The sequence below is a fragment of the Abramis brama genome, assembly GCF_963993115.1.
Source record: "Abramis brama genome assembly, chromosome: 10".
NCBI classification, from domain to species: domain Eukaryota; kingdom Metazoa; phylum Chordata; class Actinopteri; order Cypriniformes; family Leuciscidae; genus Abramis; species Abramis brama.
Window position 1 is genome coordinate 19,578,117 of NC_139972.1, and position 27,324 is coordinate 19,605,440.

The 27,324-nt window shown below is 37.3% G+C and overlaps 1 protein-coding gene across 3 annotated transcripts in view; it reads left to right on the forward strand.

Annotated features, from left to right (window-relative positions):
* Positions 1-27,324, forward strand: part of sez6b (seizure related 6 homolog b) — a 187,852-nt gene that overhangs the window by 67,876 nt on the left and 92,652 nt on the right. For all 3 annotated transcript variants that reach the window (XM_084127126.1, XM_084127128.1, XM_084127127.1), the window contains exons 2-3: positions 20,592-21,317; positions 23,953-24,086. In XM_084127126.1, the coding sequence (XP_083983252.1) occupies positions 20,592-21,317; positions 23,953-24,086 (860 nt within the window). The remainder of the gene's footprint in view (positions 1-20,591; positions 21,318-23,952; positions 24,087-27,324) is intronic.

Genomic DNA, 27,324 nt, shown 5'->3' on the forward strand with positions numbered 1-27,324 from the left:
TTTAATCATGCTATGTTCAAAACTCTAAAGTACATGAATATTCAAAATACAGTTAATTTTTCTGGCGGTTTGAGAAACGGCTTTCTGCTGAGGTGATATGTAATCGTAAAAGTCTCTCATATTATAGTCCAGTGATGTAAGTACATTAACATTATCACTCCTATATAACACAAGCTGCCATCTATAATCCGCTGAACCGATGAAGAGATTTACAGCCCTGAGAATTCTTCAGAGCTTTAGTGCCTGTGAATAAACCTTCTTTGTTAGTATGCATATGAGAGTGCTCATTCCAAATCCCATATTGAAATTCAGGTGCGTTCGAGTCGAGTTTTTGAAAAGTTGTCAAGGGATCTGAGATGATGCTCGAAAAATATACTTGTGTTTTCAGACTGATTTTTGTCCGCCCAGAGACTTATTTCTGCTCCAGTATAGAAGCTAATCATCTATCTAGCAGCCAGAAAAAGTGCAGTTAATGATTCGCCCACTCTTGAATATAGCATAAATGTTTCACAGCCATTAAAAGCACATTCGTTTTAAAGGTTATAATGTATAATTTCCCCCATTTTCCACAGAATTATATTCAGAATTGTACAAAATTATTTTCCTCTCTTTAAACTCCTCACTAAAGTTAGATCTTAAATGTGCTAGCATTAATTGTTGTGATTGACTAGCTGTTCAGTTCTCACACTAACCTCATACCGTATATTCAAACATAATGTTAATTCCCACACAGTTCCCCAAGTATGCTAAGTATACAACAGTAAACAAAATCACAACCTAGAAATGTTGGTGTGCTGGTCTACTTACCAGTCTTTTTAAAGGTGGGGTATGTAATTCTCTTTTTTGTCCATTTTTTCAAAATCACTTGAAATCCTATTCCTAACCCCCTTACAGTCACTGAGTTAGAAGCACTGAAATGAAAATTAAGCAATTTAATCATCTGTGGAACGGGCAGGACTCGAAAAACTCCAGCCAATCATTTCCAAGACCACCTAGAATCATTGGACAGTAAGTGCGTCAATCAAATGGTCGTACCATACCCCCCTCCCCCCATCCCCCTCATGTTCTTTGAATGGGTGGAGTCAAAGGAAAGAAGGTAGGACCATTTGAGTTGTGTATTTTCAAAATCGTTTTGCAAATCACATACCCCACCTTTAACTAGAGTAGCTCAACAAGCAAGATTTCCTTTATAAACCATCCTGTAAAATGTGTTTGTTTTTTTCAGCAGGGATGCTATGTGTTCTGTGACAATGATGCGATTTTGATGCTGCTAACGTCTTTTCACAGCACATTACCTTAAACATTATTTACCACGGAACTGCTCTTTCAGGAGACATGAAAGCGATGAAGCAAAACACAGCAGTTTAACATGACTACTTTTAAAACAAACCATTACAATAACTTTGAATAACCACCGGGGTAATTTCACTTTCAGATTGACAGCGTGCATATTTCTGTCTCTTAGCTCTGTGCCGTTGTGTGTTTAGGATGCCGTCATTGCGTGGTTGAAGAGCGAGAGCGTTTGTGCAGTGTGATATGTGATGTGTGTAGTAATTTTGACAGGCAGCGGCATTGTGCTGCCTTTACCTCCAGCATCCCACTCCTTCACTGACACTTTCCATCTGCCGTCTGCTTGGCTATGTTTCAGCAGCGCTAGCAGCGTGTGCTAACGTGTTTATCAGCATTAAAGTGTCTGGGCATACGCTGCCATAAGTAATGAGCTTTCAAGAGAGGGGAAGACTCATTTTATTTGGGCCCTGCTGATAGAATCCTTGTCTGTATTAGAGAGGAGAGGTGAGAGAGCCGATGTCAGAAAGAAAACAAGGCATACCACTTACATCCTGTGGCTGTGACTATGCATAATGCATTGATTTTTTTGTTTGCATATCATTCCACTTTAAGGCATACTCTGTCATTTTTTGTTTGTGTTGCGTTGGTCGACAGTCAACTTAGACATACTGACACCTAGTGGTGTGGATGTAGCATAATACAAAAGCAATGCTTTACTTCTAGTTCTACATAGGCTAATAGAAATGTGCAATTACCAATCAGCTTTGATTCATTTGTTAAAGTGTCCAATAATAGGACTAGTAGTTACTGAAATAAATAGAGCGGTCATGTGATCTCAATATGGCGGCATCCATGAGGCGACCCGTTCTTATATTAGTCTAGAGACATGACTGGAGTCTCATCTCATCTTATGTAAGTGTACTACATTTTAAACATATTTTTCAAAAAGTACTATTAATAATACAGTGTGAACCGACTGTTTTTGTTTTACAATGTCTAATAGTCATCTAATAGTCTTAAACACAATAAAAACTAATAGTCAATATAGAACAGTGACCAGAATTGACTTTTTTAGCAGTTTCTTTCTCACACTATTACTTCATACTATTGTTATGCAAATTAGTTGTTCTTAAGAAAACCTAAATGGAAATGCTTAATATGTGTTTATACGCTAGATTTTCTGGAGTTTTGCAAAAATGTAATGGTTTTCAAAAACGATGACATGTTTTTAGCGCATATTAACGATTGAGGAGACAACACGCTGCTTTTTATGACTCAAAAATACAACTGGCTTCCTCAAAATGTGCATAACGTAGTTGAGTTGCAGTGTTTTCTTTAGATTTATTTTCAGAAATGCAACTGAAAACAATGTAATTTGTAGTTTCCAGTCCACCATTGTCATGTTTTTTGGTTAAATCTGGTACTGAATATAATTAAATTAGGCTGTGCTCTGAAACAATCAGTAGACGCAAGCTAATTCCTTTTTCTAAATGGGCTTTTAAGGCCAAATCTCTGTATTCTCCCAAGTCCTCTAACAAATATCTCTGTTGTGTAGTTGTGGGTTCAGGAGGGGAAATGAGCTTCTGAGAGGAAGCCAGGGAGAAGGTAATGAAGTGTAAAGAGAGCGATTAATAAAAAATCAGTGCAGGAGCCCATGCCACTGTTAATCCTGATTAAAACATAAATGCTGTTTTGGCAGCCCTCTCTGAATAAACTCATTAACTTTTACAGAGGCGATGAATGAAGCATAAGCGTGAGATACTCATATGAGGTGGATGGCTGATCTCTGTGGCCTGGCCGCTGGACTGTGACCGAAACGGAGGAGAGAAGTGGACGATCTGCCCATGATCTCAGAGTTTTATGCATATATGCAACTGCGCTATTGTGCTGCATTTGTGAATGTGCTGGTAGTCATTTTGAAGCCAGAGCTGTTTTATTACAACTTCATTATAGATAAGTTTGAACGAACTGTTTAGCCACAGCTTTAGGCTCCAAAAGGATGAGATTCTTTCGCAGCATTTTTACATTTCGTTACCTTTTCAGCACCCTGCTTGAGACGATGATTTTTAGTAGGACATCTTCATTAACAGCAGCAGTAAAAGCTATTCCGTGGGGATGGATATTTGGCAGGCTTTGAAGGGTAGCGGTGGCGATGACTTGCATCATGCTAATGTGCGTTTAGGAGGTGGTTTCCTGGCATTAACAAAAGGTCATGTGAAATGAGCACATTGGAACCATTAGGATGCAGTTATTTGTCAGTCCCTGAAGAGCCGCGCTAGTGAGCTGGAATGAGAAACGTGCGTACGGAGTGTAAAGTGCTGTTTTAGCAGCTGTTAATGAAGGGAAATGAGTGTGCTGACTGAGGCAACATGGCGTCAGGTGGCACAGACTAGCCACCTGGCAAAATCCAAAGACCTTTGCAAACCAAAGGAGACAGAATAGACATTCTCATTAGTCATCATGTAATAGATGCTGTGTTCTGTGGCTTTTTGCTTAATTGCACTCTAAAATACAAGAGAGAGGAAATAAATGCAGCCGTATGTGTTTTAATCCATGAACAGTTTTAGCATATTCAGGGGGGAGTTGGCTAAGAATGTGCCATTTATTACCTATCTGCACCCGATTCACTGAAGCAGGAGTTGTTGACCTTTACAGGCCCAGGGACTCCCACCCATTCTGTCTCCCAATATAAAAAGGTAGATTTGTCCAATTCACAAAAAAATGAATGACTCTTTTAAACTTGTTCTTTTTGGGAAAATAAAAACATAAAGCACAACCAGTGTCGTCACATTTACAAACAAATGACTCTATAAATCCGGTTCTTTCTCCGATTTATTTATAAAAACAGACATGAGATGTTATTCACAAACAGATGAGCTATAAATAGGTTCTTTTTAGTAAACCAAAACAAATGCAGCAATATCAAATTAATTTGATTCATGAAAAAATGACTCTTTTAAATTGGTGTTTTTAGTGAATCAAAGGCATGCAGTGAGACTAGTCTAGTCTGGTTGACAAACAAATGACTCTTTTAAATAGGTTCTTTTTAGTGAATCAAAAAATCAAGTGAGATCAGTGTAGCCTGATTCACAAACAAATGACTACATGGGTTATTTTTAGTCAATCAAAAACATACTCCACAACCAATGTAGTCCCATTCATGTACTGTACAAATGACTCATATGGGCTGGTTCTTCAAATTAATCATTCACAAAGTGTCTATGAGATTATAATTTTTTTTAACAATTTGGCATTGATATAGCAAAGCCATATAGAAATCTGTATTTTTTATTTATTTGTATAAACACTATATGGGAGGTTCCCTTTGTAAGCATTTACAGCATTAGCTGAGAGGAAAAGTTTAATTTGTAAGCAAAGTGGACAGCTGATACAAAAGTGAATCTAAATTTAATCCAATTGAGAGGTTGTGAACTGGAATCAAATTGAATCTCAAATTGAGACAGCTCTCAGATTTAATAAAACATATCTTTATTTGAGTTCCGAAGATGAACGGAAGTCTTACGGGCTTGGAACAACATGAGGGTGAGTAATTACTGACAGAATTTTCATTTTCGGGTGAACTAACCCTTTAACCCTGGATTGGAGAGAAATTGGATCTTGTTTTTCTGTTTTGCCTTCTCAGAGTAATGAGATAATGACGGCTGGAAATTAGAGTCTAATGTCATTCAACATCTCCTCCTGTGTATTGCCTGAAGAGGCTGATTAGCCTGTTTTCCATCGCAAAGTGTTCCAGCACTCCATTGATATGCTGCTAGTGTTTTGTGGAAACCTACTGTGCACAAATTTACAGAATGTTGGAATTGTTAAGGCCTAGTTGTAATCTTTGACAGCAGCCGCCATTCAAAAACGTTGTCTAAACTGTAAAATATGTAGATGTATTGCACATGATGTTAAAGTATTATGTAGATCATTTTCAAATTACATCATAGATCATGCCTGCACCATAATAAACCTCTGGGGGAGTTTACTGACTTTTTTAAGGGTTGCATTTTTACAAGTGATGAAATAATACTGGTATAACAAAGCCAGCTGTACAGCATGAGACTCAGAGGTTGGTCTTTTTTTTCATAGCTCATTTATATTTCATAATTATCAATACTATCTCAGATGTTTATCATAAAAGTACTTGAACAAAAATACATGTGTGTGTGTGTGTGTGTTTGAAAGAAGTCTCTTAAACTCACCAATGCTGCATTTGTTTGATTAAAAATAGTAATAATAGCCAGTAATATTGTGAAATATTATTACAATTTAATGTAATGGTTTTCTATTTTTAATATATTTTAAAATGAAGGCCTAAATTTATTCCTGTGATGATAAAGCTGAATTTTTAGCATCATTACTGTCCATGATCCTTCAGAAATCATTCTAATATGCTGATTTGCTGCTTAAGAAACATTTATTTTTCGTTGTCTTGTTATGTTGCTTATTTCTGTTGAAGCATTTATGTGAAATAGAAATATTTTGTAACTTTATAAATATCTTTACTGTCACTTTTGATCAATTTAATACATCATGCTGAATAAAAATGAATTTCTTTAAGAAAAAACACACTGACCCCAAACTTTTGAATGGTAGTATAATCTATGCAATTTAATGACATTTTACAATTTTGATAATTTTTCATATTTTTTTTTTAGAAAAGGACCTCTTTTAATTAGTCTGAAAATCAAAATGTAGTGTTTAAGATTCGGTTATTACCATAATACTACAAAGTATTATTTAAATCTATTTCAAAGATTTACCCCATAAATCATCCATTTTAAGATAATGTACCGAGTAAACATCCATAACATAGACTGTGAAGTATGTAATAACCTTGACAGTTTCTGTGGTAAAACTTTACTGCATCAGATGTCTCGGTTTAATGAAGCGCAGTTTTCCTCGGCACACAGATGACACGGATTAGGCTCCGAGAGCAGCGCCTGCCGATTGGCACTGTATATGAAGCACAGGGGAACATCTCACAGTCTTGCTGGCACAGGCAGGGAAAGATGAAATGAAATGAAAGCATGTCTGGATTAAAGCTTGTTAAGGGGAAGAAGAGCCTTAATTGCTCTGGCTTTGTACAGCCTCACAAAGAGCCAGCACTGCTAATCTGTTGCTCAAGGGTGAATGTTTTCTGCATCCAAACAAAAGGCAGTTTTTAAGCAGGAACACAAAAGACCTGTATTCCAGTATGGGTCTAAATAAATGGGAACGAAAGTCTCCGGGGTGCAAAGGGAGATGCACGAGCTGAGTGAATGGGGTGAAGAAAGTGATCTGTTTGGGGGCTGCTAATTGGATAAAAAGGGGGCCATTTATCATTGCTTTTTTGTTTTGTTTATTGTTTTAATGCTCATCATTTGACTGTTCAGGAAGTGTAAATATGGCGTCTTCTTTGTTAAGGAGCATGTTTAGCATCAAAACACAAAGCAAGGATTTATTTTCTGTTGTGAAGATTTATGAAAATTCAGACTCTGGAAAGAGACAGTACATTATATGCATGAAACATAAATTAGATACATATTAGACAGTAAACACTGGAACGATCCATGCAATAATATACTATATTGATCATCCATGTTCTCAAGTTCCTTGATCAACTCATGCAAACCCTTCTTAGGCCCTCATGAATGCCTCTAAAGGGCTTAATTCTTATATTATACCCCAGCAGAGCAAATCCATTTTTCCATCTTTTCCCCAGTCTGACCCAACGGCGGTAACTCAGTTGTAACTGAGAGTGGGTCTGGGGAAGGTTCATTCACAGCCCATTTCCAAAGGGGCATCACCAACGGACGACTCAAATGCCTCTGGGTGCAATTGGATAGACCTAAAACCAATCAGAGCGATCATCATAGTGTAAAGCCCGCCTCAACGTTTGTGATTGGTGCCTCGATTTGGAAAAATTGGAATGGGCTCTTGGCCAGACGGACTTGCAGAGCAAATCTCAAATTTGCCGGAAGTTCGTCAGGGTTTTCCCAGGCTACAACCGCGGTATGTCACTTTGGCTGGAATCTCTTTTCCCCTTGAGCTTTCTCAGTCCGAGCTGTTTGTTTTGTAAGCTAAAAATGCTCATTGACTGAAGCGTGTGTACGAACACGCTGCAGTCAGGACACTTCTGGTTTTGGGTTTTATCAGATCAGTGAGCTCAGGCAGACTCTTTGACTCAGTGACAGTTTGTTTATTCCTATTTAGGCAGCACATAAAATTTTCACCATGATCTGTTCAAGGCTTCCGTGTTCAGAAATGTGACATATTGAGGTCTTATACCTCAAAATGATGTCTGATGCTGATATTTTATATCATGTTCCTCTGTTGCCTCAGTTGCAGTATTAGGATACTAGATATGCACACTCTGGGTTGGCATTGGTGAGAAGTGTTTCTTGTTACTTGATGGAGTTAACATGACTGTGAAGTGTTTGTCTCTATAGAGATTAAAATTGGTAACTTTCTAATGCAATAATTGGTCACTTTGAACATCATATTTAGCTCCTAATTATTGAAAGTAATATCAGAATTTAAAGAAGATGATGAAGAATTAATTGCACAAATCATTTTTGTTTTTGGTAAAACACTATGTTTTTGATTAGTCTTAAGTTTACATTGTTATAAATACTTTTATTCAGCAAGCAAGCATTAAATGTATCAAAAGTGACAGTAAAGACTTTTTCCAAGACGTTTCCAAAAAAATACTTTGTACAGCAGTTTTCAACATTGAAAATAATAAGAAATGTTTCTTGAGCACCAGATCAGCATATTAGAATTATTTCTGAGTAATGATGCTGAAAATTCAGCTTTGCATCACATAATAAATTACCTTTATATTTTATATATATATAATTAATATTTCACAATATTCCAGTATTTTTGATCAAATGAATGCAGCCTTGGTGAGGTATACTTGTTATATATACAGTCTAAGGTTAACAAAATCACTATATATAACAAGAAGTGTAACCATAGTAAACTCATTGAACCCCCCAAATTTAATTTGCCATCTGAGAAGAGCCCTGAACAGAATGCTCCATCACTTTTTGTAGTCATTCTCTACTTTCATTTGGGAATGCCACCAATAATGCTACAGCAAGATGTCACAACAAGGTGGAACAGCATGTTTTGTGTGCTGAAAAGCCTCTTAGAGCAAACATGAGCACACACGGTTTACTCAGCAGATTATGATCAGCCCGTGACATTCAGTGCCCTCCCGTGGGGTTTAATTGAGAACATAATTTCACTTCTCTCCCCATTTGAAGAAATAACAAGGGAGATGAGTGCATCTGTAGTATTTGCAGATGACACATTCCCATCAGTCATTGCACTGAAGTTTCTACTAAAGAAGTTAAAACTGACAATGGAGCTGGTCTGAAAATACTCTTTTATAAGCGAAGTGATGACTAAGCATTGCATCAGATTCTGTTTATTGTATCTCAGCCATGCTTGTGCCAAGATTATTACTTTGTTATGGACAAAAAACAAGAGTGCTCACATCATGCTGCACTATAAGCACAATTATTGATGGTATAGGACAGACCCCTGGAATGAACACAGCCAGGCTTTGTTCAGCATGGACATGCAGAAGGTTTAGATACCATGCAACAAATAGATGCATACCTATGTCAGAAACTCTCAACAACAGGAATCCTTTTGAATAACAGTGACATAAACAGACATTTTCTTGCTTTGTAGAATTTGTATGCACCATGCTCAAGCATGGACAATGAACAGTTATATCTAATCTTAAAAGTTCAAATAGGTGAATAAGTAATAGTCAGTATCAACTGACATTATTTTGTTAATTTTATAAGCTGTGTGTTCCTACTTAAAGGTGCCCTAGAATGGATTATTTTATTATTTTATAATGTTTCCTGGGGTGCCCTTATAATGTTAGTATGTTTTTTAGATCAAAATTTGTTATAATTTATAAATAAAAGGCATATTTCCTAGCCTGATTTCATCCCCTGATTTGAACACTCTGTTTGAAGGGGCGTGTCTGCTGTGAGACTTCAGTGTTGTTGCCCACTGCTGTGATTGGCTGACATGCTTGCATATGAAATATCTGGCATTACATGTAGAGCTATCTGGAAAACTTTTACTATTACAGCTTTTATACGTTTTTACTATTACAGCTATCGGGATTAACGAATCATGAGAAGTTTTTTAAGTATTTAGATCTATTCCCATCACATAAAAGGTTGCAGTGATGAGCATTGAGCAGATGACAGCCTGTTGATCGCGTGAATGCAGTTCTTATCACTGCAATGCGATTTACTGATGCATAAACAGTGTTGAACGACTGTGAGAGAAAGATTATCTGTCTGAACTTGAACAATTACACATCAGAAATTCACATAACCCACTGGTTCTCCAGAGGCTCGGATGAAGGAGCTAAAAAAATATTTTTGTGTTCATTTGTACATCCAAACACTGAGCAACTGCCATGCTTCGTTCGCTCGTTTGCAAGCCACGATGTCTCTCGAGGAAAAAATAATATCGCGCTGGATCTAGATAACACAGTGTAAATTATCGTTAATAAAATCACTACTTACCGCTTGCGGGAATATAACGTTAGTTGAAATTGTCCCCCTTCGTCCGTTTGAGACGCCGAGAGAAGCCTGGCTGCTTGATATTATCCCAGGTTAGAAAAACAGTCCGTGGTGAAATGGGCAGAGCAACTAACAACTTCGAATTAAACTGTAGCGGTATCCGATTATAGATAGATAGATAGATAGATTATAGATAGATCTGCCATTTTCCCTATGATCCTCCTCCTGCTTGTTTCTTCACCTGCAGAACTTCCGATGACTCGGCTGCGCAGTTTCGCCTGGCACTGAGCATGGGCTGGCATATGCAAATTTTTGGAGGCGTACATATTAATGATCCCGACTGTTGCGTCACAGTCGGTGTTATGTGGAGATTCGCCTGTTTTTCAGGGGTGTTTTTCAAAAACGAGATTTAAATAAGAAGGAGAAAACTATGGTGTTTGAGACTCACTGTATGTCATGTCCATGTACTGAACTCTTGTTATTTAACTATGCCAAGATAAATTCAATTTCACATTCTAGGGCACCTTTAACACTGTTTGTCACTTTATACGTTGAGTCTCACTTTCTGCTCTGGTTTGTTGATTGTCTTTACAAATGGTAAAGGGAAGGAGATCAATACATTGGCTGGGTAGTGCTCTATCTCTGTTTCTCCGCTGGGATGGAGTAGGTGATGCCTGCCTGAGTGCATCACTGGCTCCTCTTGGCTGCTGGTCGATAAGCAGCCACTGATAGCAGGTGTCCTTGCATTGATCCGCCCTGCTTGTTCTTTGTCTCTGGTCATTATGGAGATGTGAGAGTGACCTTTCCACTGTGGTGTGCAGAATGGAAGAAAGGACACTTACAGAGGACTAGGCACCTGTGCTGCTGTGTGTAGAGCTTTAACTCTAGATCTAGCACACAGGTGAACCCTCAGACATCTCCAGAGGTGACAAGGGGAAGTGACAGTAAAGAGTGGAGCAGTTGACAGTTCAGTGACTCTAAATCATGAATGAAGACATATAACTTTAGAAGTTAGAAGATAGAACTGTGATATGTATAATGAAAGATTTATAGCTATTGCTCTGCAGAGATTTATAAAGAGATTTGTACTGTAGCTTTACTTTTGCTATTGTAAGGATGTCAATTTAGCACATCAATTCAGTACAAATTAAATCTTTATTATAAGTTGAACGTTTTTCTTTTTTCACATTTTATGTGTGTGTGTGTGTATAGACACACTGTCCCAGTTTCACTCAGTTTGGACTTTGTTTTGCTGTTTGCTGCACTATTTCCCACCACTAGTTTGTTGTCATGGTTTCTGGTTTGAGTCTTCACCTCGTTAATCACCTCGTTTGCACCTGTATTTAAGTTCCCTTGTTTCTGTTCATTGTTGGGTCTCATCTATGTTTGGATGTGTGATACGCTAATCTTTATGTGGATTTATTAAAGACTGCCTTATCTTCGTGTTTGTGTGTTCTAGCAACACAATCTGTGACGTACACATATATGTATAAATGTACTCACTTGGTAAGCTATATTACAATGTTATTTATTTTATATATAATTTTATAATTTTTTAATTATTTGATTAATTTCTCTGATATATTTAAAAATAAAACACACACACACACACACACACACACACACATATATATATAGTTTTGTTCATTTTATGTATACACACACACACATGCATACAATTATATATATGTTTTTACATTTGTATTTATTTGATTTAGTCAATTATTTAGTCATTTAATTTTCTTTTATTTTTTGATTAATTAGTCAGTAATTTTGTCACATTTTTAATCAGTTGACAGCCCAACACTTCAAGTTCAAATAGTAAGGATAAATTCTCTTTATGATATTGATAACAATCAAATAGTATTGTTGCATTCTTTAAAACAATGCACTGATAGAGCCTTTAACATGCACAGAACTTACAGAATTGTACAACCAGATTTCTCCAGTAACCTTGGAAAAAAATGTGTGCTTGTATTACTTGTCATCACTTTGTAAAGATAGAGCTTCAAGAATAGAGCTGTTTAGATACACTCAAAGTTACTGGAGTGCCACAGCAATCACTATTACTTTCAACACTCAACAAAACCAATGCTACTTTTTCTAGTTCACAACAGGTCTTTTAGTTAGCGATGAGAACAGCTTAAAAATAACTGCTTGTTTCATCAAATTAAGCAATCTGATGTAAATGACTGAAGCAATCACAATCCCTGACTGAAGTAAACACAACACACTCAATTGAGTCTAGGAAACTGTTTTTCGCCTTTCTTCGTGTATCATCCAGCAGAAATCAGGCGCACGGTAGACTGCAGCGATATTTTCTTAGACCTTTTAATGCTCTGATTACTTTATCATCATATTTTATTTGCGTTCAGAGACTGTGCGACTTATTTGTGTTTCGCAGGTACTGCAAATTGCCTTTGTTATCTCTGATGAATTGTGAAAGATGTCAAACCAACTCACTATGCTTTCCCTAGTAACTTGGATTGCTCTCTGTTGTGACAGAATAGGGCTGAAAGAGAACGCTTTCTCTCCCAGCTTGAAGTTTCAAAGGGCCTTTGAATTATGTGTGACGGGGTTGAAGATAATGAAGGGTGTTGGAATGTGTCAGAGCAATGCTGCAGGATTTGTCAGGCTGCTACCACACTGAAAAACGTTTCACATCGTCATTGTTTACTTTAGTAGATTAAAATGTCTTTGTGTGTGTGTGTGTCTTTGGATGCATCCCTTGCTGGCATTATTCGAGAATGCCAATATGTTTTCCAGTGTGTTCTGTTTCCATGGTGTTTCTGTTTTATTTTTTTTATTTTTTTTAGATCTTGTGCAAATTATGTTTACTGTAAGATACTAGAATTAATCATAAGCTGTTATGTCATTTACAATAACCTTATTACAGGATCAATCACCTGGAATGACATTCAGTCTTTATTCACCCACCCATTATTTACATTTCGAATCCATATGATACAGTTCAACACCCATAAACCATACATTTATTGATTTACTGATTAAAACATTATTTAATGAGTTGTGTTAAAGACTCAAGGTATATAAAATACAGTTAAGAGTTAAAAAAATACATTTAAAAGTTTGTGTGCGATGACCATATAGTGTGCCGTGGAAGCGATTACTCGCCTCTCTCTCTCTCTCTCTCTCTCTCTCTCTCTCTCTCTCTCTCTCTCTCTCTCTCTCTCTCTCTCTCTCTCTCTCTTTCTTTTTCTCTCTCTCTCTACATTTAATTGGAGTCTGTGAGCAGCTCTCTGCCATCCAAATAGATTAATTATGAAGCCTTGTGTGTGTGGAGTGTAAGTGTTGAACTGTGAGTGGGGAAGACACGAATCAAAGAAAATCAATTTAGGGGGGGATGCAGCCACCTCATCTCACTTCTCCCTTTAATTTCCCTCATGCTCTCTGAAAGGGCTCATCATAACTGAAGTGACATTCTTTCAAGTTCCATCTGGAGATAAGTAGAGTTGTGTGCATGCATGTATGCCTGTATAAGCAGATGTGTGCAGTTGTTATATTTAGATCTGAGACAGTTACACTTACTTCTTAAAAGAATATTCTAGGCTCAAAATGAATGGGGAATTTTTTTGGAGGATTTAAAAGCAAAAATGCAAATCATACAACTTCTTATAAAAAGCACTTACATTCATTATTCTGTTAAAACTTGTGTATTATTTGAGCTTTTCAAAAGTTCGGGGTCAGTAAAATGTAATATTTTAAATTGATGTATTCAGCAAGGTTACACTGAAATAATCAAAAGTGACAGTAAAGACTATAACATCTGTTTTGGTTTCGTTTTCAGTTTGCTCTGTTTTCCCTCTGTTGCCTTCCTGTGTTCCCTAGTTAGTTTTCGTGATGTCCTATTTTACTTTGATTACTCCTTATCAGTATTAAGCCCTCAGTTCTTTCAGTTCCCTTGTCCGGTATCATCAGTTTTATATGTTATGGTTTCCTCCTGTGATCTCCTGAGTTTTCTGTTTGGATTTAATAAAGACTGTTTTTTTTTTGTTTTTTTTTTGTTATCTACTCCTTTCATTGTGCGCTTGCAGCCATTCGTGACTATTGGAAAAAAATTAAATTTAATGTTGTTCTTTGTTCTACTTTCTATTAATCAGTTTCCACAAAAACATTAAGCAACACAATTTTTTTTTTTTTTCAATATTGATTGAAGAATAATGTGACTGAAGACTGGATTAATGACTGCTGAAAATGTATTTGCCTTCTTTGGAATAAATTACACTTTTAAATACATTACAAAAGAACAATTATTTTAAATTTGAATAATATTTCATAATATTGTTTTTACTGTGTTTGTACTCTTTTTACTGTATTTGATACTATAAATGCAATAAAAGAGACTTCTTTCATAAACTTTAAAGAAATCTTACCAATCCCAAATTTTTTGAACAGCAGTGTAACTTTACACAGAAAAGGTTTTCAAGTGTTGTTTTTTTCACACTAAATTGCTAATTATGTCCACACTATTGGAGAACATTTTCATGTTTAAAATGACCCAGCTTACTTCCATTGTAAGTGCCTCATTAATCAAATTGCAATAACTTGCTTCAGCTCTAAAACAGCTTTCCATTTCTGTCACTTAGCCCACACAGTCCTACACTGTTAAACAATACCCTAATAGCTTAATTCACACATTGTTTTGGCAAACTTGCATTCAATCTGGCTCCATTCTGATATGAAACACACTTTTCACTCATTTCCACTTTATATTCTCATTTAATATCCTGTTTCACTTGTAAAAATGTCATATTGTGGAAGTAAAAGGGGTTGTGACCACCACTCGCATTGATTTTAGGAATACAGTCTGTAGCAAGCATTTTGTTACCATCATCCTTGTGTTCTCAAAGACCTGCGTGGAATGATTGGATAAATGGTCGGATTGCATTTTGACCTAGCTAAAATAGGGTTAAAAAAAGCCCATGTAGAGACATTTCTTTCTTTCTTTTTTTCAGAAGAAAAAAACGACGGAACAAATAGTGTTTTTAGGCCTTTCCGCGAACCGTTCCTCCAGTGAATGAAATTGCTCGGAAATGTAATCATCTCCGTTTATTTAGAATTCTGCGGTCTGTTCAAGATAAGCCCCATTTTTAGTTACAGTCTTTGAAAAGCTCAATGATAAACATCAAAGTTCCTCTTGAGGCGGTTCTCCATCACTCAGTCGGCCTTTGTGTCTCTCCGAGTTGGACTGACTTTGGCTGAAAGAAGGAGGTGGAGAGAGATAGAGATGGAGGACAATAAGGAAAGGATGGCATGACTGTTAATTGGAAGGAGACGGAGAGACCTTGACTGGGAAGGTAGCTGAATAGAGAGGTGTGATGGGTCATTTAAGCTCCTTAAACACTAAACTATGTATATTTCCAGTACCATCATTTCAGTGAACTAAGCAGCTCAACTTAAATGAGTGATGTCAGATGTAGTTACTTCCTCTGGCAGAAGTGCAGTTTGATTTGTTTTCCCTCTTGTTTTCTTTTTCATAAATTAGACTTGGTAGTGTGCTTCTTTCTGCAGGGGATTTTTCCCCCACAGTGGAGGCTGAAGACGTATAGCTGTGAGGGAGGTGCTGTGTTAGTTTCCCTGGTGCATTATTGATGCTAGCTGTACACAATAGGGAGGGGAGTGCTTTGCCTCAGTCTTTCTCTCTTTTTTGTAGTTTTCACTATAGCTTGTGGCTTGTGGTGTGTGTTTTCTCTCTGTATCTGTCTCTCCGTCTCCTTTTTCTCACAATCTGTCTCGCTCTCTTAAAACACAATACCGGTCTCCTTGCTGAGCTGTTATCAAAACTCACTTCAAGGGACAGAAAAACATCCTTCCAGGGAAGCAGTAATAATTGAATCAATGCAAACAGTGGTAAGGGGAAAAAAATGAGTTAAGGTTTTGCTGAGTGGCATGTGGAAAGACATCACAGAAGAGTGCCCGCCTACTGCCCGTCAATGTTTAGTATCAAAGTCAAACTCTCCGTCCTCCAACCACACAGCTGGTGCATGAGCTCTGGGAGATGAAGCAGTATCCATCTGTCTCTAGGCTGGTTTTGGATGATGACAGGGGCGTCATGCACTTAGTATTTTTGAGGGGGCATCAGTTGGGGGGGGGGTGGGGGTGACGTGCATGTACAGTGATCGCCTCGCATGCTTGTCACGTAACCGCAGCCACAAAAAGACATGAAAGTAATGGGTCGGTGAACTGGGAAAAGAATAGTTATAATAAGAAGAATAACTTTAGAATTACAGTACATGCACAGTGTGTATCTGATATCAATAAAACACGTCGTCAAATTATATGTGAAAGGACTATTATTGCTGCTTCTATATCATTGTGTATTTTACAAACTATCATTTTTTTTTTATATGTGCATTTAAATAACATAAAATAAACATTATATGGTTGAAAACACTGAACAGTTGTGATACATGACAAGTGAGAACTTTAGACCTGTAATAAACCTTTTAGACTATCTTCTGTCTTTCATAACTATGTATTTAGGCCTGTTGGAATAAATATATATAGACCTGTGACCTCAAAAGTAGGAGCATTTTTAGGAGTATGTGAAAGCAGGAACGAAACCAGATTGCTCCAGAAAGATTGCTCAGGTAATACCTGTGCTGTAAGTCACTTTGGAAAAAAGCGTCTTATAAACTACTAGATGATGTGCTTCTTTACAGATGTTTCAGGGCAACTTTTTGCATAAAAATGAGAGACACCCCACTTCTCCCTTCAGCTGTTAGTTGCAGTTATTCTTCCTTCGTTGTGTTTCGCACCTAAAGGGCACTATTTAAACAGGAGTTCAGTGAACATACCTATTTGCAAGTTAAGAGAAAATGCAACAGAGGGTAAAACAAAGCCCACACTCCCCCGCTGGTTTGTGTAAAAAGCTTCTAAGGCAAGCTCATGGTCATTTAAAAGTCAAATCCATTGAAGAGCACAGCACTGAGGGACCTTTGAACAGACAGTGAAGTCAGTCTGAGAGATTCTGTTTATACTCCAGCACTAATGGAGCAAATCAAACACTCTCCTGCCTCAGCGTGCCACGTCTGTTTGGTCTTGCCTGGAGTTTTTAGAGGAGCTGGACTATGAATTGCTGGGGTTATGTGAAGTGCAGGGGGTATATGGGACTTTCCACTGGGAAGCATTTGGGAATGCTGATTTTTACTTTATTTTTTCCAGACGCAAAATCCCTGTGACATTGAGTGTGATATTGTAGACTTTAAAAATCATGCTTTCCCCCAATATGGTTGAATCACGGAAGCTGCACCAGTTACTTTGCCAAGAGATTTATTATTTATACTTGTGTCAGACATACGAGAGAAACAGGCATATAAGAATAAGGCTACATGAGAGGTGGTCTTCATTCCAGATTTCTCTGTTCCCCATTTCTCTATCCTCTCACCTCATCATGCTAGCTGTAAATGGTTTCTCTGGGTTTCTCCTCCCTCACCCCCTCATGCCTTTATTTCCTCCTTCCCCTCACCCCCTCATGCCTTTATGTTTCTCCTTCCTCTCAACCCGTCATGCCTTTATGTTTCTCCTTCCTCTCAACCCGTCATGCCTTTATGTTTCTCCTTCCTCTCAACCCGTCATCTCTCAGTTTCTCTGGGGTGGTACAGTAAGATTGAGCTTTTATACAGTGACTTACAACTTCCTTGTAAGGTAGCAAAACATGTTGCTTGAGCTTTAAAGGAACCGTATGTAAGATTGTGGCCAAAACTGGTACTGCATCACTTTCAAATTACTGTAGAGCGGTGTATCCCCTCCCCCTCCCCCCTGACTCGAGGTTGCCAGATAGGCTGTAGGATCCAGCAGGAACGTAGGCTGCTACAAGGAGCTTTCAACTAGAGCAAAGCTGGCAACCCGGATGCCGAAACACTACTGACTTCGTAATTGGTAGATAGGTGGAGGGTGGCGCTTCAGGCCAAAACTCAACATGACAACATCACCATCAGTTGAGGGCTGCAGCTTCACCTTTAAATGACAATATCCTGGCCGGACTACTGTTGTCAGTGATATAAGTATTTGAAATGAACATGATTTCTTAATGTCTAGTGACATATCAGGGCCATTTTATGATTAATTGAAATACATTTCTTACATACGGTTCCTTTAAAAATGGAGCGTATATGTCATGCTTGCACATGGCACAATCCACTTTCCAGAAACTACCCTTCAGTGTGTACATTTGCAACAGTTGAAACATTCCTTTCCTTGTAAAGAACATGCCAACTGAAGTATCATCATCAGTGGAACATCTCTGCTCAGTGAACGTTGCATTGCACACATACCTCTAAGCAAAATATAGCTCATCCCAGATTTCTCATCAACACACTTGTACAACATACAGTACTCTGACTTCACAAAATACATTAGGAAATTATTATGAAAATGAATAAAGAAAAATAATAAAATATAACATTAAACAGTAAAACTATTAGTCTTCAATATGCATAGTGAAGCTTTTTTAAGTTAAGCACTCCCAACATTCTGTGAGCGGCTCTTTCCAGAGATGTTTGTGCTCAGGGTGAAATTGATCATAATTCACCTCATAATATTAGGCACATTCATTACATTGAATATAATGTCTAATATAACAACCTTGAAATTTGAGATCAGTTATTTCATAATTACTCATGTAAGGGCACAGCTAATAAATAAAACATAAAGCAAAACCCTGACTGACATTTAGAGCTGATGATTTTTGCATCTTGGTGTCCTTGTCAAAAACTTCCTATCTGCTTTTGGGGTTTGATCTACAAATGACTGAATTCTAAATATATGACAGGGATTGAGGAATTCCTGCCCTTTGCTTTGTCGCTCATGTGTCATTTTTTTTTGCGTGGATGTGGGGGATGCGTTAGATGTCGATGTGATTTTTACCCTCAAAGCGAAGTCAATCTCTCATAAAACACACATCACCGCTCTACGAAACGATGTGTATCTTTTGCTTCTGACACTTCATAGGACAGGGGGAAAAATAGCCCGTCAGATCTGTTCGGTTTGAGATATCATCCTCTCCCTTCCCTTCATAGGAATGCTCTTCATATACACGGGGCTCCATTGTTGGAAGCAGATTGTTATTAGTTAGTCGTGAAACAGAAAGAGAGCCATTAGGGTGCAAATGAAGCATTGTGAAATCAAAAGTTTCCCCTCCTGAAAGCCGGCTGATTACATCTCAGCAGGTGCAGGTGGGGGAGATCCATTTTCACCGCCACACTTCTCAAATCCACTCATTTCCACGTGCCGCCTGATGAAGGTATGCACTCATTAATTGGCTTGGGGAGGAGAGAGAGCATTCAAATGAACAATTATGGCAAAGGAGTTTATCTTCTTTTTTTTCTCCACACGCTCCGTGGCATTTCCAAAGCGTCTACAATCATAATCCATTTAGTGGATACTTTTCCATTTTGTTAATGTTCTGGGGGTTCTGACCCCACAGTTTGAATGCTTTGCAATTGCATATGGCTGAACCACAAAGCGTCACATGCCATAGCACACAGTCCTCCTCTCCTTGGGTGGTAGAGACAGAAAATTAGTTGCAAGACTTTACACAAAGGAGGGTGGCTGCCTTTGAAATATGTTAAAAGGAACTATAGTTGTTTGAACAAGTTATTATTGTAGTTCTAACCCAGTGTTTTTACAGATTTTTATTTTAAGTATTTGATTAAAATGTTCTTTAAATTTAGTCAGTAGATTTTTTTCATGGCATATTTATTCATTTTAGTCCTTTATACTGAAAATAGAAAGGTACACAACAGAAATCTGGCACCTTCGACACCTATCGACATCTCTGGTTGAAACAAAATTGCGAGTTACTTAATCAAGTACGTCTGTTACATATGCTTTTAAAATATACAGTAAATTATGAGCGCTCATAAGTTTGTTGTTTGTGTGTTTCTTTTTAAATGATCAGCCATTTATAATAAAACAAAATATCTTATTTTATATCTATATTTTTTTAAATGTTCTACTGGTTTTCATACAGAGAAATGCACATTTCACTTTTTCAAGGCTTTGTGTTAAATGTTTATTTTGAATTTCATATGATTATACTGTATATTTGACATTAAATATGTCACTTTGGGTGTTAAGTATTATTTGTAACAACATGAACCTGAAGAAAAAATATAGTCAAATGAGAAACATTTTACAATGTTACACATTTATTCATATATTTTTTAAAACAAAAAAGTATAACCTATTATGTTTGTATCCTTTAACATTAAAGATGATTAATAGGCTGCTTTAAAATATTGCTCACTATACATCATCATATCTTATGTTCGTATGAACAAAAAAGTGACTTTATTTAAAAGTATTATTGTTAAATATTGTATTGATCTGATCAAAATTCATGTGAAAACCGCTCATATTTAATAAAAAAAACATTCCGTGTATAAGTAGCACAACTATATTAAATGTATAAGCTCCGCCTCTCACTTCCGTCCTGTGGCTGCGGGTCTAGCACTGCTGGTCTGAAAGCGCTGGTGCTGTGGCTCTGCAGCTGGATTCTATTGAGTCTTTCATCAGTACTGAACTATAACCAAATCCCCCCCATCCCCCAAAATGATTGATTGATTGTTTAGGATTGTTTCATTACGTTATCACTGACTTCATAATGTAAGTCAAAAAAACCTTCACAACGTACATTTTCATCAGAAGTTTTGTTTTTGATGAGGTTAACACTGTTCTAAACTTACTTTATGTTTCATAATGAGCTCTGCTTTTATTGATTGCCTCCTCTAGGTTCTTTTATGAATGGGAGGTTAGCAGTTACCCAAAGAGGAGGTCAGCTAGAAGCAGAGGACGGGTCTAACCCATATCACACCACACAGGACACAGACAGAGACCTGCCCCATATTACAACCGCTCCTCCTTACAGTGGCCTCGACCACCATCCACCTTTTAAGCCCTACCCGCCTTACGACCCCCGAGGCCAAAGCCACGAGCAGTATTTTCAGGACAGCGGAGGGGCAGCTCACCATCCCACAGTGCCATCCTCTAGTTCCCATCTCCTCCAGGATCTGTCCACACCGCTGGTCCCACTCGAGGACGCGCCTCCATTCTCTGATGTAGCAGCTCCCAGAACCACCACACTGGCTCCATCGGCCGCTGCCCTCACCCAGCCACATGTGCCCAACATCCAACACCAACCTTCAGCAGAAACTCAGAGGAGAAGCACAAAGGAACCACCGATATCCATGACCGTAGCGTCACTGACCACTACTGATGCACACACATCCACACCGCCTGCTTCCAAAAAGTTAGATACAGGTGATGACACTGCGACCTTAAACAACGAGCCTATCCCGGTGAAAAGAGACAAAGAAAAGTCCTCGATGATCAAGATACTTGGCACTCCAGGAAGTGATGTTGCTGTAAAAGCATCATCAATGCCTGGGGCTTTGGATGATGAGACCACCACCTCCACCATCATCACTACAACGGTTATTACGACCATGCAGACGCCAGGTACCATTCACACGATCAGCTTGACTAAGATTTACATATATTTCTCACAGTTTTCTAATGCCTGATTCAGGGCTCTTCACAGTTTTACTTGCTCTGCTTGTGCCTAAAGATGTGGGTTTAAAGTTGCAACTGGATAAGTGATTTTGTGCCGCTCTATTTGACACCTTTCTTACTATGACTTTGATAGTATTGTGCAGGGTCAGAAAAAACATAAGCTATTGTGACCGCCCTGTATATTTGGGTCACAAAAGTGTTTAAGTGTTTATATATATATATATTATTTTGTATTTATATATGTCTATTTCAATTTATTTACAGTTTATGTATGTTTTATTTAAACTACTTTAATTATAATAAGTTTGCACTGGACAATTGCATTTTCTGAATTCGGAGTGGCAGTTGGGAGTTGAGAGTTGCCATGACGACTGTGGCATCCTCAAACAACACAGAGAGGACCACTGAAGTAACACACAGTTTTCGTCTCTCTCACTCTCATTTATTACTAAAGGGAGTAGGGGACAGTTGAAACACTTTTCAGATAAATGTCGTTTTCTAAGATAAGGTTACAGATAGATTTTTTATTTTTTTGTGATTAACAACCCACATATGTGTTCTCTTAGTATCATGTGTTATTCGGTACAAATATAGAATGATTTAAGTAAAATATGACTTTGAACGGGAGTTGTGCTTTGTTTCAATCAGGCGGGACGGTTGAAACACAGGGGTGGGACGGATGAAACATAACAGTTTAAATGGCAACTATTCATCTAATGCTTATTTTTGTGAACAACACCTGACAAGTAACTTATGTACATATTGTTACAAACATATTTTGTAATTTTTTTTCATTTAAAGGTTCATATTAACCATTTTTGTTCTGTCGCCCAATAAACAATAGGCGATAAGCCTATGCGCATTTTGTAATCTTTCTAACAGGCTATTTTGACGAAGACAGACAAATCAGTTTACAATTAATTTTCTTACATTTCTTCCTTGAGTCATATTGAGTGTTTGCTAGTTGAATAGCCTGTTATTATGAAGAAAACGAGGTCAACCAGAAGACGATAAATGAAATTTATTGAATATTGAAGATTGGACAATTGATGATTATTACAGAGATAGCATGTGTTGCGTAATTGAAAATTAATTTGCATTAAAAGAAACACAAGTCTAGAAACAGTATATGAATCTATGAACAGTATAGGCTATGACCAGGTTTAACGTGCAGGACGCACTGTCGGGACGGTTTAAACACTGTTTCAACCGTCCCGACAGCGCCTCCTGTCATTTAAACCTCTTTTGCTCTTAAACTAAAAAACTCTGATATTGCCCACTTAAGGGTGTGTTGCAGTACTAATACACCTGCCCTATTATCATTACAATGGCACATGAAACAATAAATCCAACTTGTCAGTCAAAAAAAAGTACCGCACGAAAGAATTCACTCACCGTATTCAAAAACAGCTTTGCGGCTTTAACTCCAAAACGGCACGACGTAAAGAAGAAATGTTTTCGCGGGTATGTTAGGCATTGCGTGCTGTACGTGCTGACGAAATTTGACGTACATGACATGAGTGGTTTTCAAGGAAATCTCAGTGTTTCATCCGTCCCGCGTTTCAATCGTCCCGCCTCTCCCCTACTACACTATCACCCATAATGTTTACAATAATTGCTTTTTAATTGTGATTTCAATCTTGTTTTGTCCCTTTAAAATCACAGAACAATCTGCAAACCATATATTATGTATGAAAATTTTTAAGTTTGTTTTATCTATTAATAGAAATGCACGATAAATAGATACCATATTGATTATCGGTGGATATTAGAGATTGTTATTTTTAATAATTAATTGGATCATCCAATATTGGATTTGTGATAGTGCATGATCATATCAATTACCTTACATTTACATTACCTTCTAGTCATCATCTAACACTCTCTTAATGTTAATATTTAAAAACATTGTGATACCTAAATTCACCTTTAGCATTTAAAACAACTTTGATTTGATTTTTTACTGTTCTCTTTAGACAAAAGAGTATAAAATTGTAATATCTATCTACTTATCAATATAGGTCAAATTGTTTATATCAGTGCATCCCTAAGTTATTTCGCCTATTTATTTATTTATGTATAAGTGTCCATATAATAAGAAACTTTGATCTGATTGGCCTGTTGGAAGTGATGCAGTTCAATTATACAGGGCTTCCTTGAGACCGCTAGCCAACTAGTTGTTCAGACAATCATCTCACAATTCAAATATGAAAATATGTAATTTTGCACATCCCTAATAACTAAGCCACGAGTATGAATTTATATGGAGCGAGAACATATCTTGTGACCTACAGCTCTTTACTCTAGAGGGAGATAAAGGAGCCGACAGAGCAGAAAGACCTCAAGGCTACCAGAAAATATTCGCTCACCTGCCATTTAGAATTGTCTGCATTCTCCTACACAGCAGGGCAGGAAAACTGACCCTGTTGATCCTGACAGAAAATGAGAAAACCTTGAAAGACAATTAAAGATGGGAGACAATGCAATGAAGTGAGGTGGAGAGAATGAGAAAAGGCTCGCCTCTGTTGAAAGGCTCACACTTTCTCTGTCTCTCTCTGTTCTTCGACCTTTTCTAATGCAGCTCCATGCAACACCAATTTCACATCGCCAGGAGGCTACATAGAGACGCCACAGCAAGCCAGGAGTTGGTACAATACGAATCTTGACTGCACATACACCGTGACAGTCTACATGGGCTATGGTGTGGAAATTCAGGTAAATTCATCACACTGTGCTTTTGTTATTGACCCAGTCTCTGGAAATGATCTAAATTACTGTGGTAATCCAGTTCTGCTCTTTTATTCTTGAAAGGTTAAGTGTGTAATTTCTGCGCCTCCAGCAATAAACAGAATTGCAAAAATAATGATAGTTTTTACACAGGTTTTGCGAGCAATCTTTCCCTGTCAGGCATTGGTTTGACAAACGCTCAGCCTTCGCCCCAACTCACCCCATTGGTTGATTCAGTGTTGCTGTCCAACTGGTTGGAAATGTTTTATTAGCACCAAAGAGACACAGTGTTGCGCTTTTCAGAAATCAACCTGCAAACGGCTTTCTTATAGTTATCTCTGAATATGAGAAGAGGCAAATTCATTTCATTTTAACATCGGAAAAATTACTACCTTCAGCTTTATGGAGTTTTTTTTAAATAAAGGTCACATTTAAATGCAGCCGCTGTTCATACATAAACTGACAGAAATGGCTGATGTGTTTGAATGTTTTGAGTTTTGTTTTGGATCCCAGTTATCTCCCTACACGGACAACATTTTCTTTTAGACATACTGCTGAAATGAAGTCTGTTCCAGATGTTGTTAAAATATGCTATATTATAAGTTATTTTGGTTGCACTGTATTTTACAGTACGTGCACTTACATGTACTTACAGTGTACTTATCTAAGAAAGTACTGGTTAATATAAGTTAACTACATGGGTTAAGGTTAGGTTTATGGGTAGGTTCAGGGTTAGTACCTAGTTATTAACCAGTTATTGTAATAAGTAAATAGTATGTACATTGGAACAGGACTGTAAAATAAAGTGCTACCATTATTTTGAAAATAATTGCATGTATACTTCATGACCAATACCAGAATCCATTGCAATAAGCTCAATAATTAATTAATTAATTTCTGTCATGACAACTCTTGAGTGTTTCCCATGCTGGATATGACAATGTTGATATGTTTGGTCTTCGCGCTGCTGCTGCTGTTGGTTATTGCTGCTGCAGAGTACATGAACTTGCCACTGCCAATACATACACGACAAGTAAGACATGCTGCTGCTGTACAATATAGCGTACATGAATTACCAATAGCAGATCTCTACCATACATGTGGAGCTGAGGAAGGAGGAGGAGGGTTTCGGAAAGTGCGCTGCAACTTCTACTGCAATGCTGAAGGTCATTGGCTACTGATTCAGCAGGAACCAATCAGCTGTGCCCTATAGAGAATGGTGTGATTGTTAGCAGGTTGAGTTAAGGACCTATCAGCCTGCTCTATCTCGAGCAGTGGTGGAATGTAACGAAGTAAAAATACTTTGTTACTTTACTTAAGTACATTTTTCACGTATCTGTACTTTACTTAAGTAGAATCAATAGTGCATACTTTTGACTTTTACTTTGTTACTTTTTGCAGCAATTATTATACTTTCTACTCCACTACATTTCTACAACGTTTCGTTACATTTTCGTTACATTTTCTGATCAGTTTTCCCCTTGCCAAAACAGGGATTGAAAAAAATCTCCATGTTTTCGCTGCTGACGCGTTCATGTAACATGTAACTGTGGCGCTGCCAATAGTAATGATTATGAATATGTAAAATATAACAGGGAGACATTTTAATTGTTTATTAATAAAAAAGTGTTTCCTGCTGTGTCATTGTCGGCAGCAAAGATGAAGTTGACTATGCTGACGCGCGATCTTTGCAGTGAAGTGAACGCGCCAGAGAGAAATGCACATTTCATAAGGATTACATGCAGAGAACAGTCTGTTTTCTTTCGTTTTTAATTGTTCTGTTTAAAAGTACACATTTCAAGCTTTCTATATATATATATATACGTCTGTGAGGCAAGTACAGACCTGAGTTTCGGTTCATGCGTTTCACCAGTGGCCTACACGCGCCCGCGCCTCCGTGTCCTGATTATCTATTGTCTGCTGCTATTTACTTATTTATTAAATCCAGGCAAATGGTTGATGAAACACTGATTAAAATTAAGATACAATTAATACAAAACGAAATTCACTTTAAAGAAGGGCTTTCTGTACTGTTTGAGGTCTCTGTGAACGTTTTAAAGCAGTATTTTAGTGCCGCTTTCAGAGCGCAGATAATGTTGGGAGAACTGACACGTCCATAACATTGTTTTTTCCTCATAAATGTGAACACAAAAAATAAAATGAATATTTTATGTTCTGTGGAGGGCCAACCCTTCTTCATCCGGTGGGTAGCCTATATTACTTTTGGTTTGCGCAGTGAAATTCACCGAATTACTAAAAAATATTTTGCCACCTTAAATTTAAAGATTTTTTTGTGTGTCACGTCCGTTACGGATTTATATTTCCCTCATATTAAATATAAAACGCATGTGTCTGTAGTAGACTAATATTTTTCTAATGTCTGGACTTCTTTATTAAGGGAGTAGGGAGTATGGATATATAAACAGTTTCGTATTAAATGCATTTTCTGAGAATTTACATTTCAAGTTTTTACTGCAATTGTCACGTCCATAACGCTGGGATTGCCCAATTTTAAAGAATTTATCCTCAGCTAGTTTTGTGGTATAGATCTACGTATTGTATAATGTTATCTTTAAATAAGGGGTGTGTAGCGATTCAGCCTTCTCACACTCACCGCGACACAGGTTCGTGGATCCGAGTGTCGTGATTTCGGTTTCATATTGCATATTGTTACAGCCTTAATTATTAGAATATAGACATTAAGAGAATAAATTGTTATGCAAGTACTTTTACTTTTAATACTTAAAGTACATTTAAAATCAGGTACTTTTTACTTTTTACTTAAGTAAGGTTTTCATTGTGGTACTTTTACTTTTACTAAAGTAAATAAGTCTCTGGTTATTTGTACTTTTACTTAAGTACTGAGATTCAGTACTTCCTCCACCACTGATCTCGAGTTTCATGACAGAACTTTGCAATAATTAATTTGTTTGGTTTTGTTTGTTTATTTGTTTATTTATTTATTAAGATGGTAAATAGAGTCAGGAAATGTCAATTCTACAAACAGTATAACTGTATTTTAATCAGTAGTGAAGAGTGTTGTTACAAAATAATTTTGTCCTTTTAAAATTCGACCCCTAAAAGTGCGCCTAACTTGCTAAATATTAACAGTACTATTTTCTTTTTTCTTATTATTTCATTTTATTTTCAGTATATTAGTTTGTGTTCAGTTTTTCTCTTTCGTCACATAAAGTCCACAAGCCAATTTTTGGTTGGGCTCCATTTT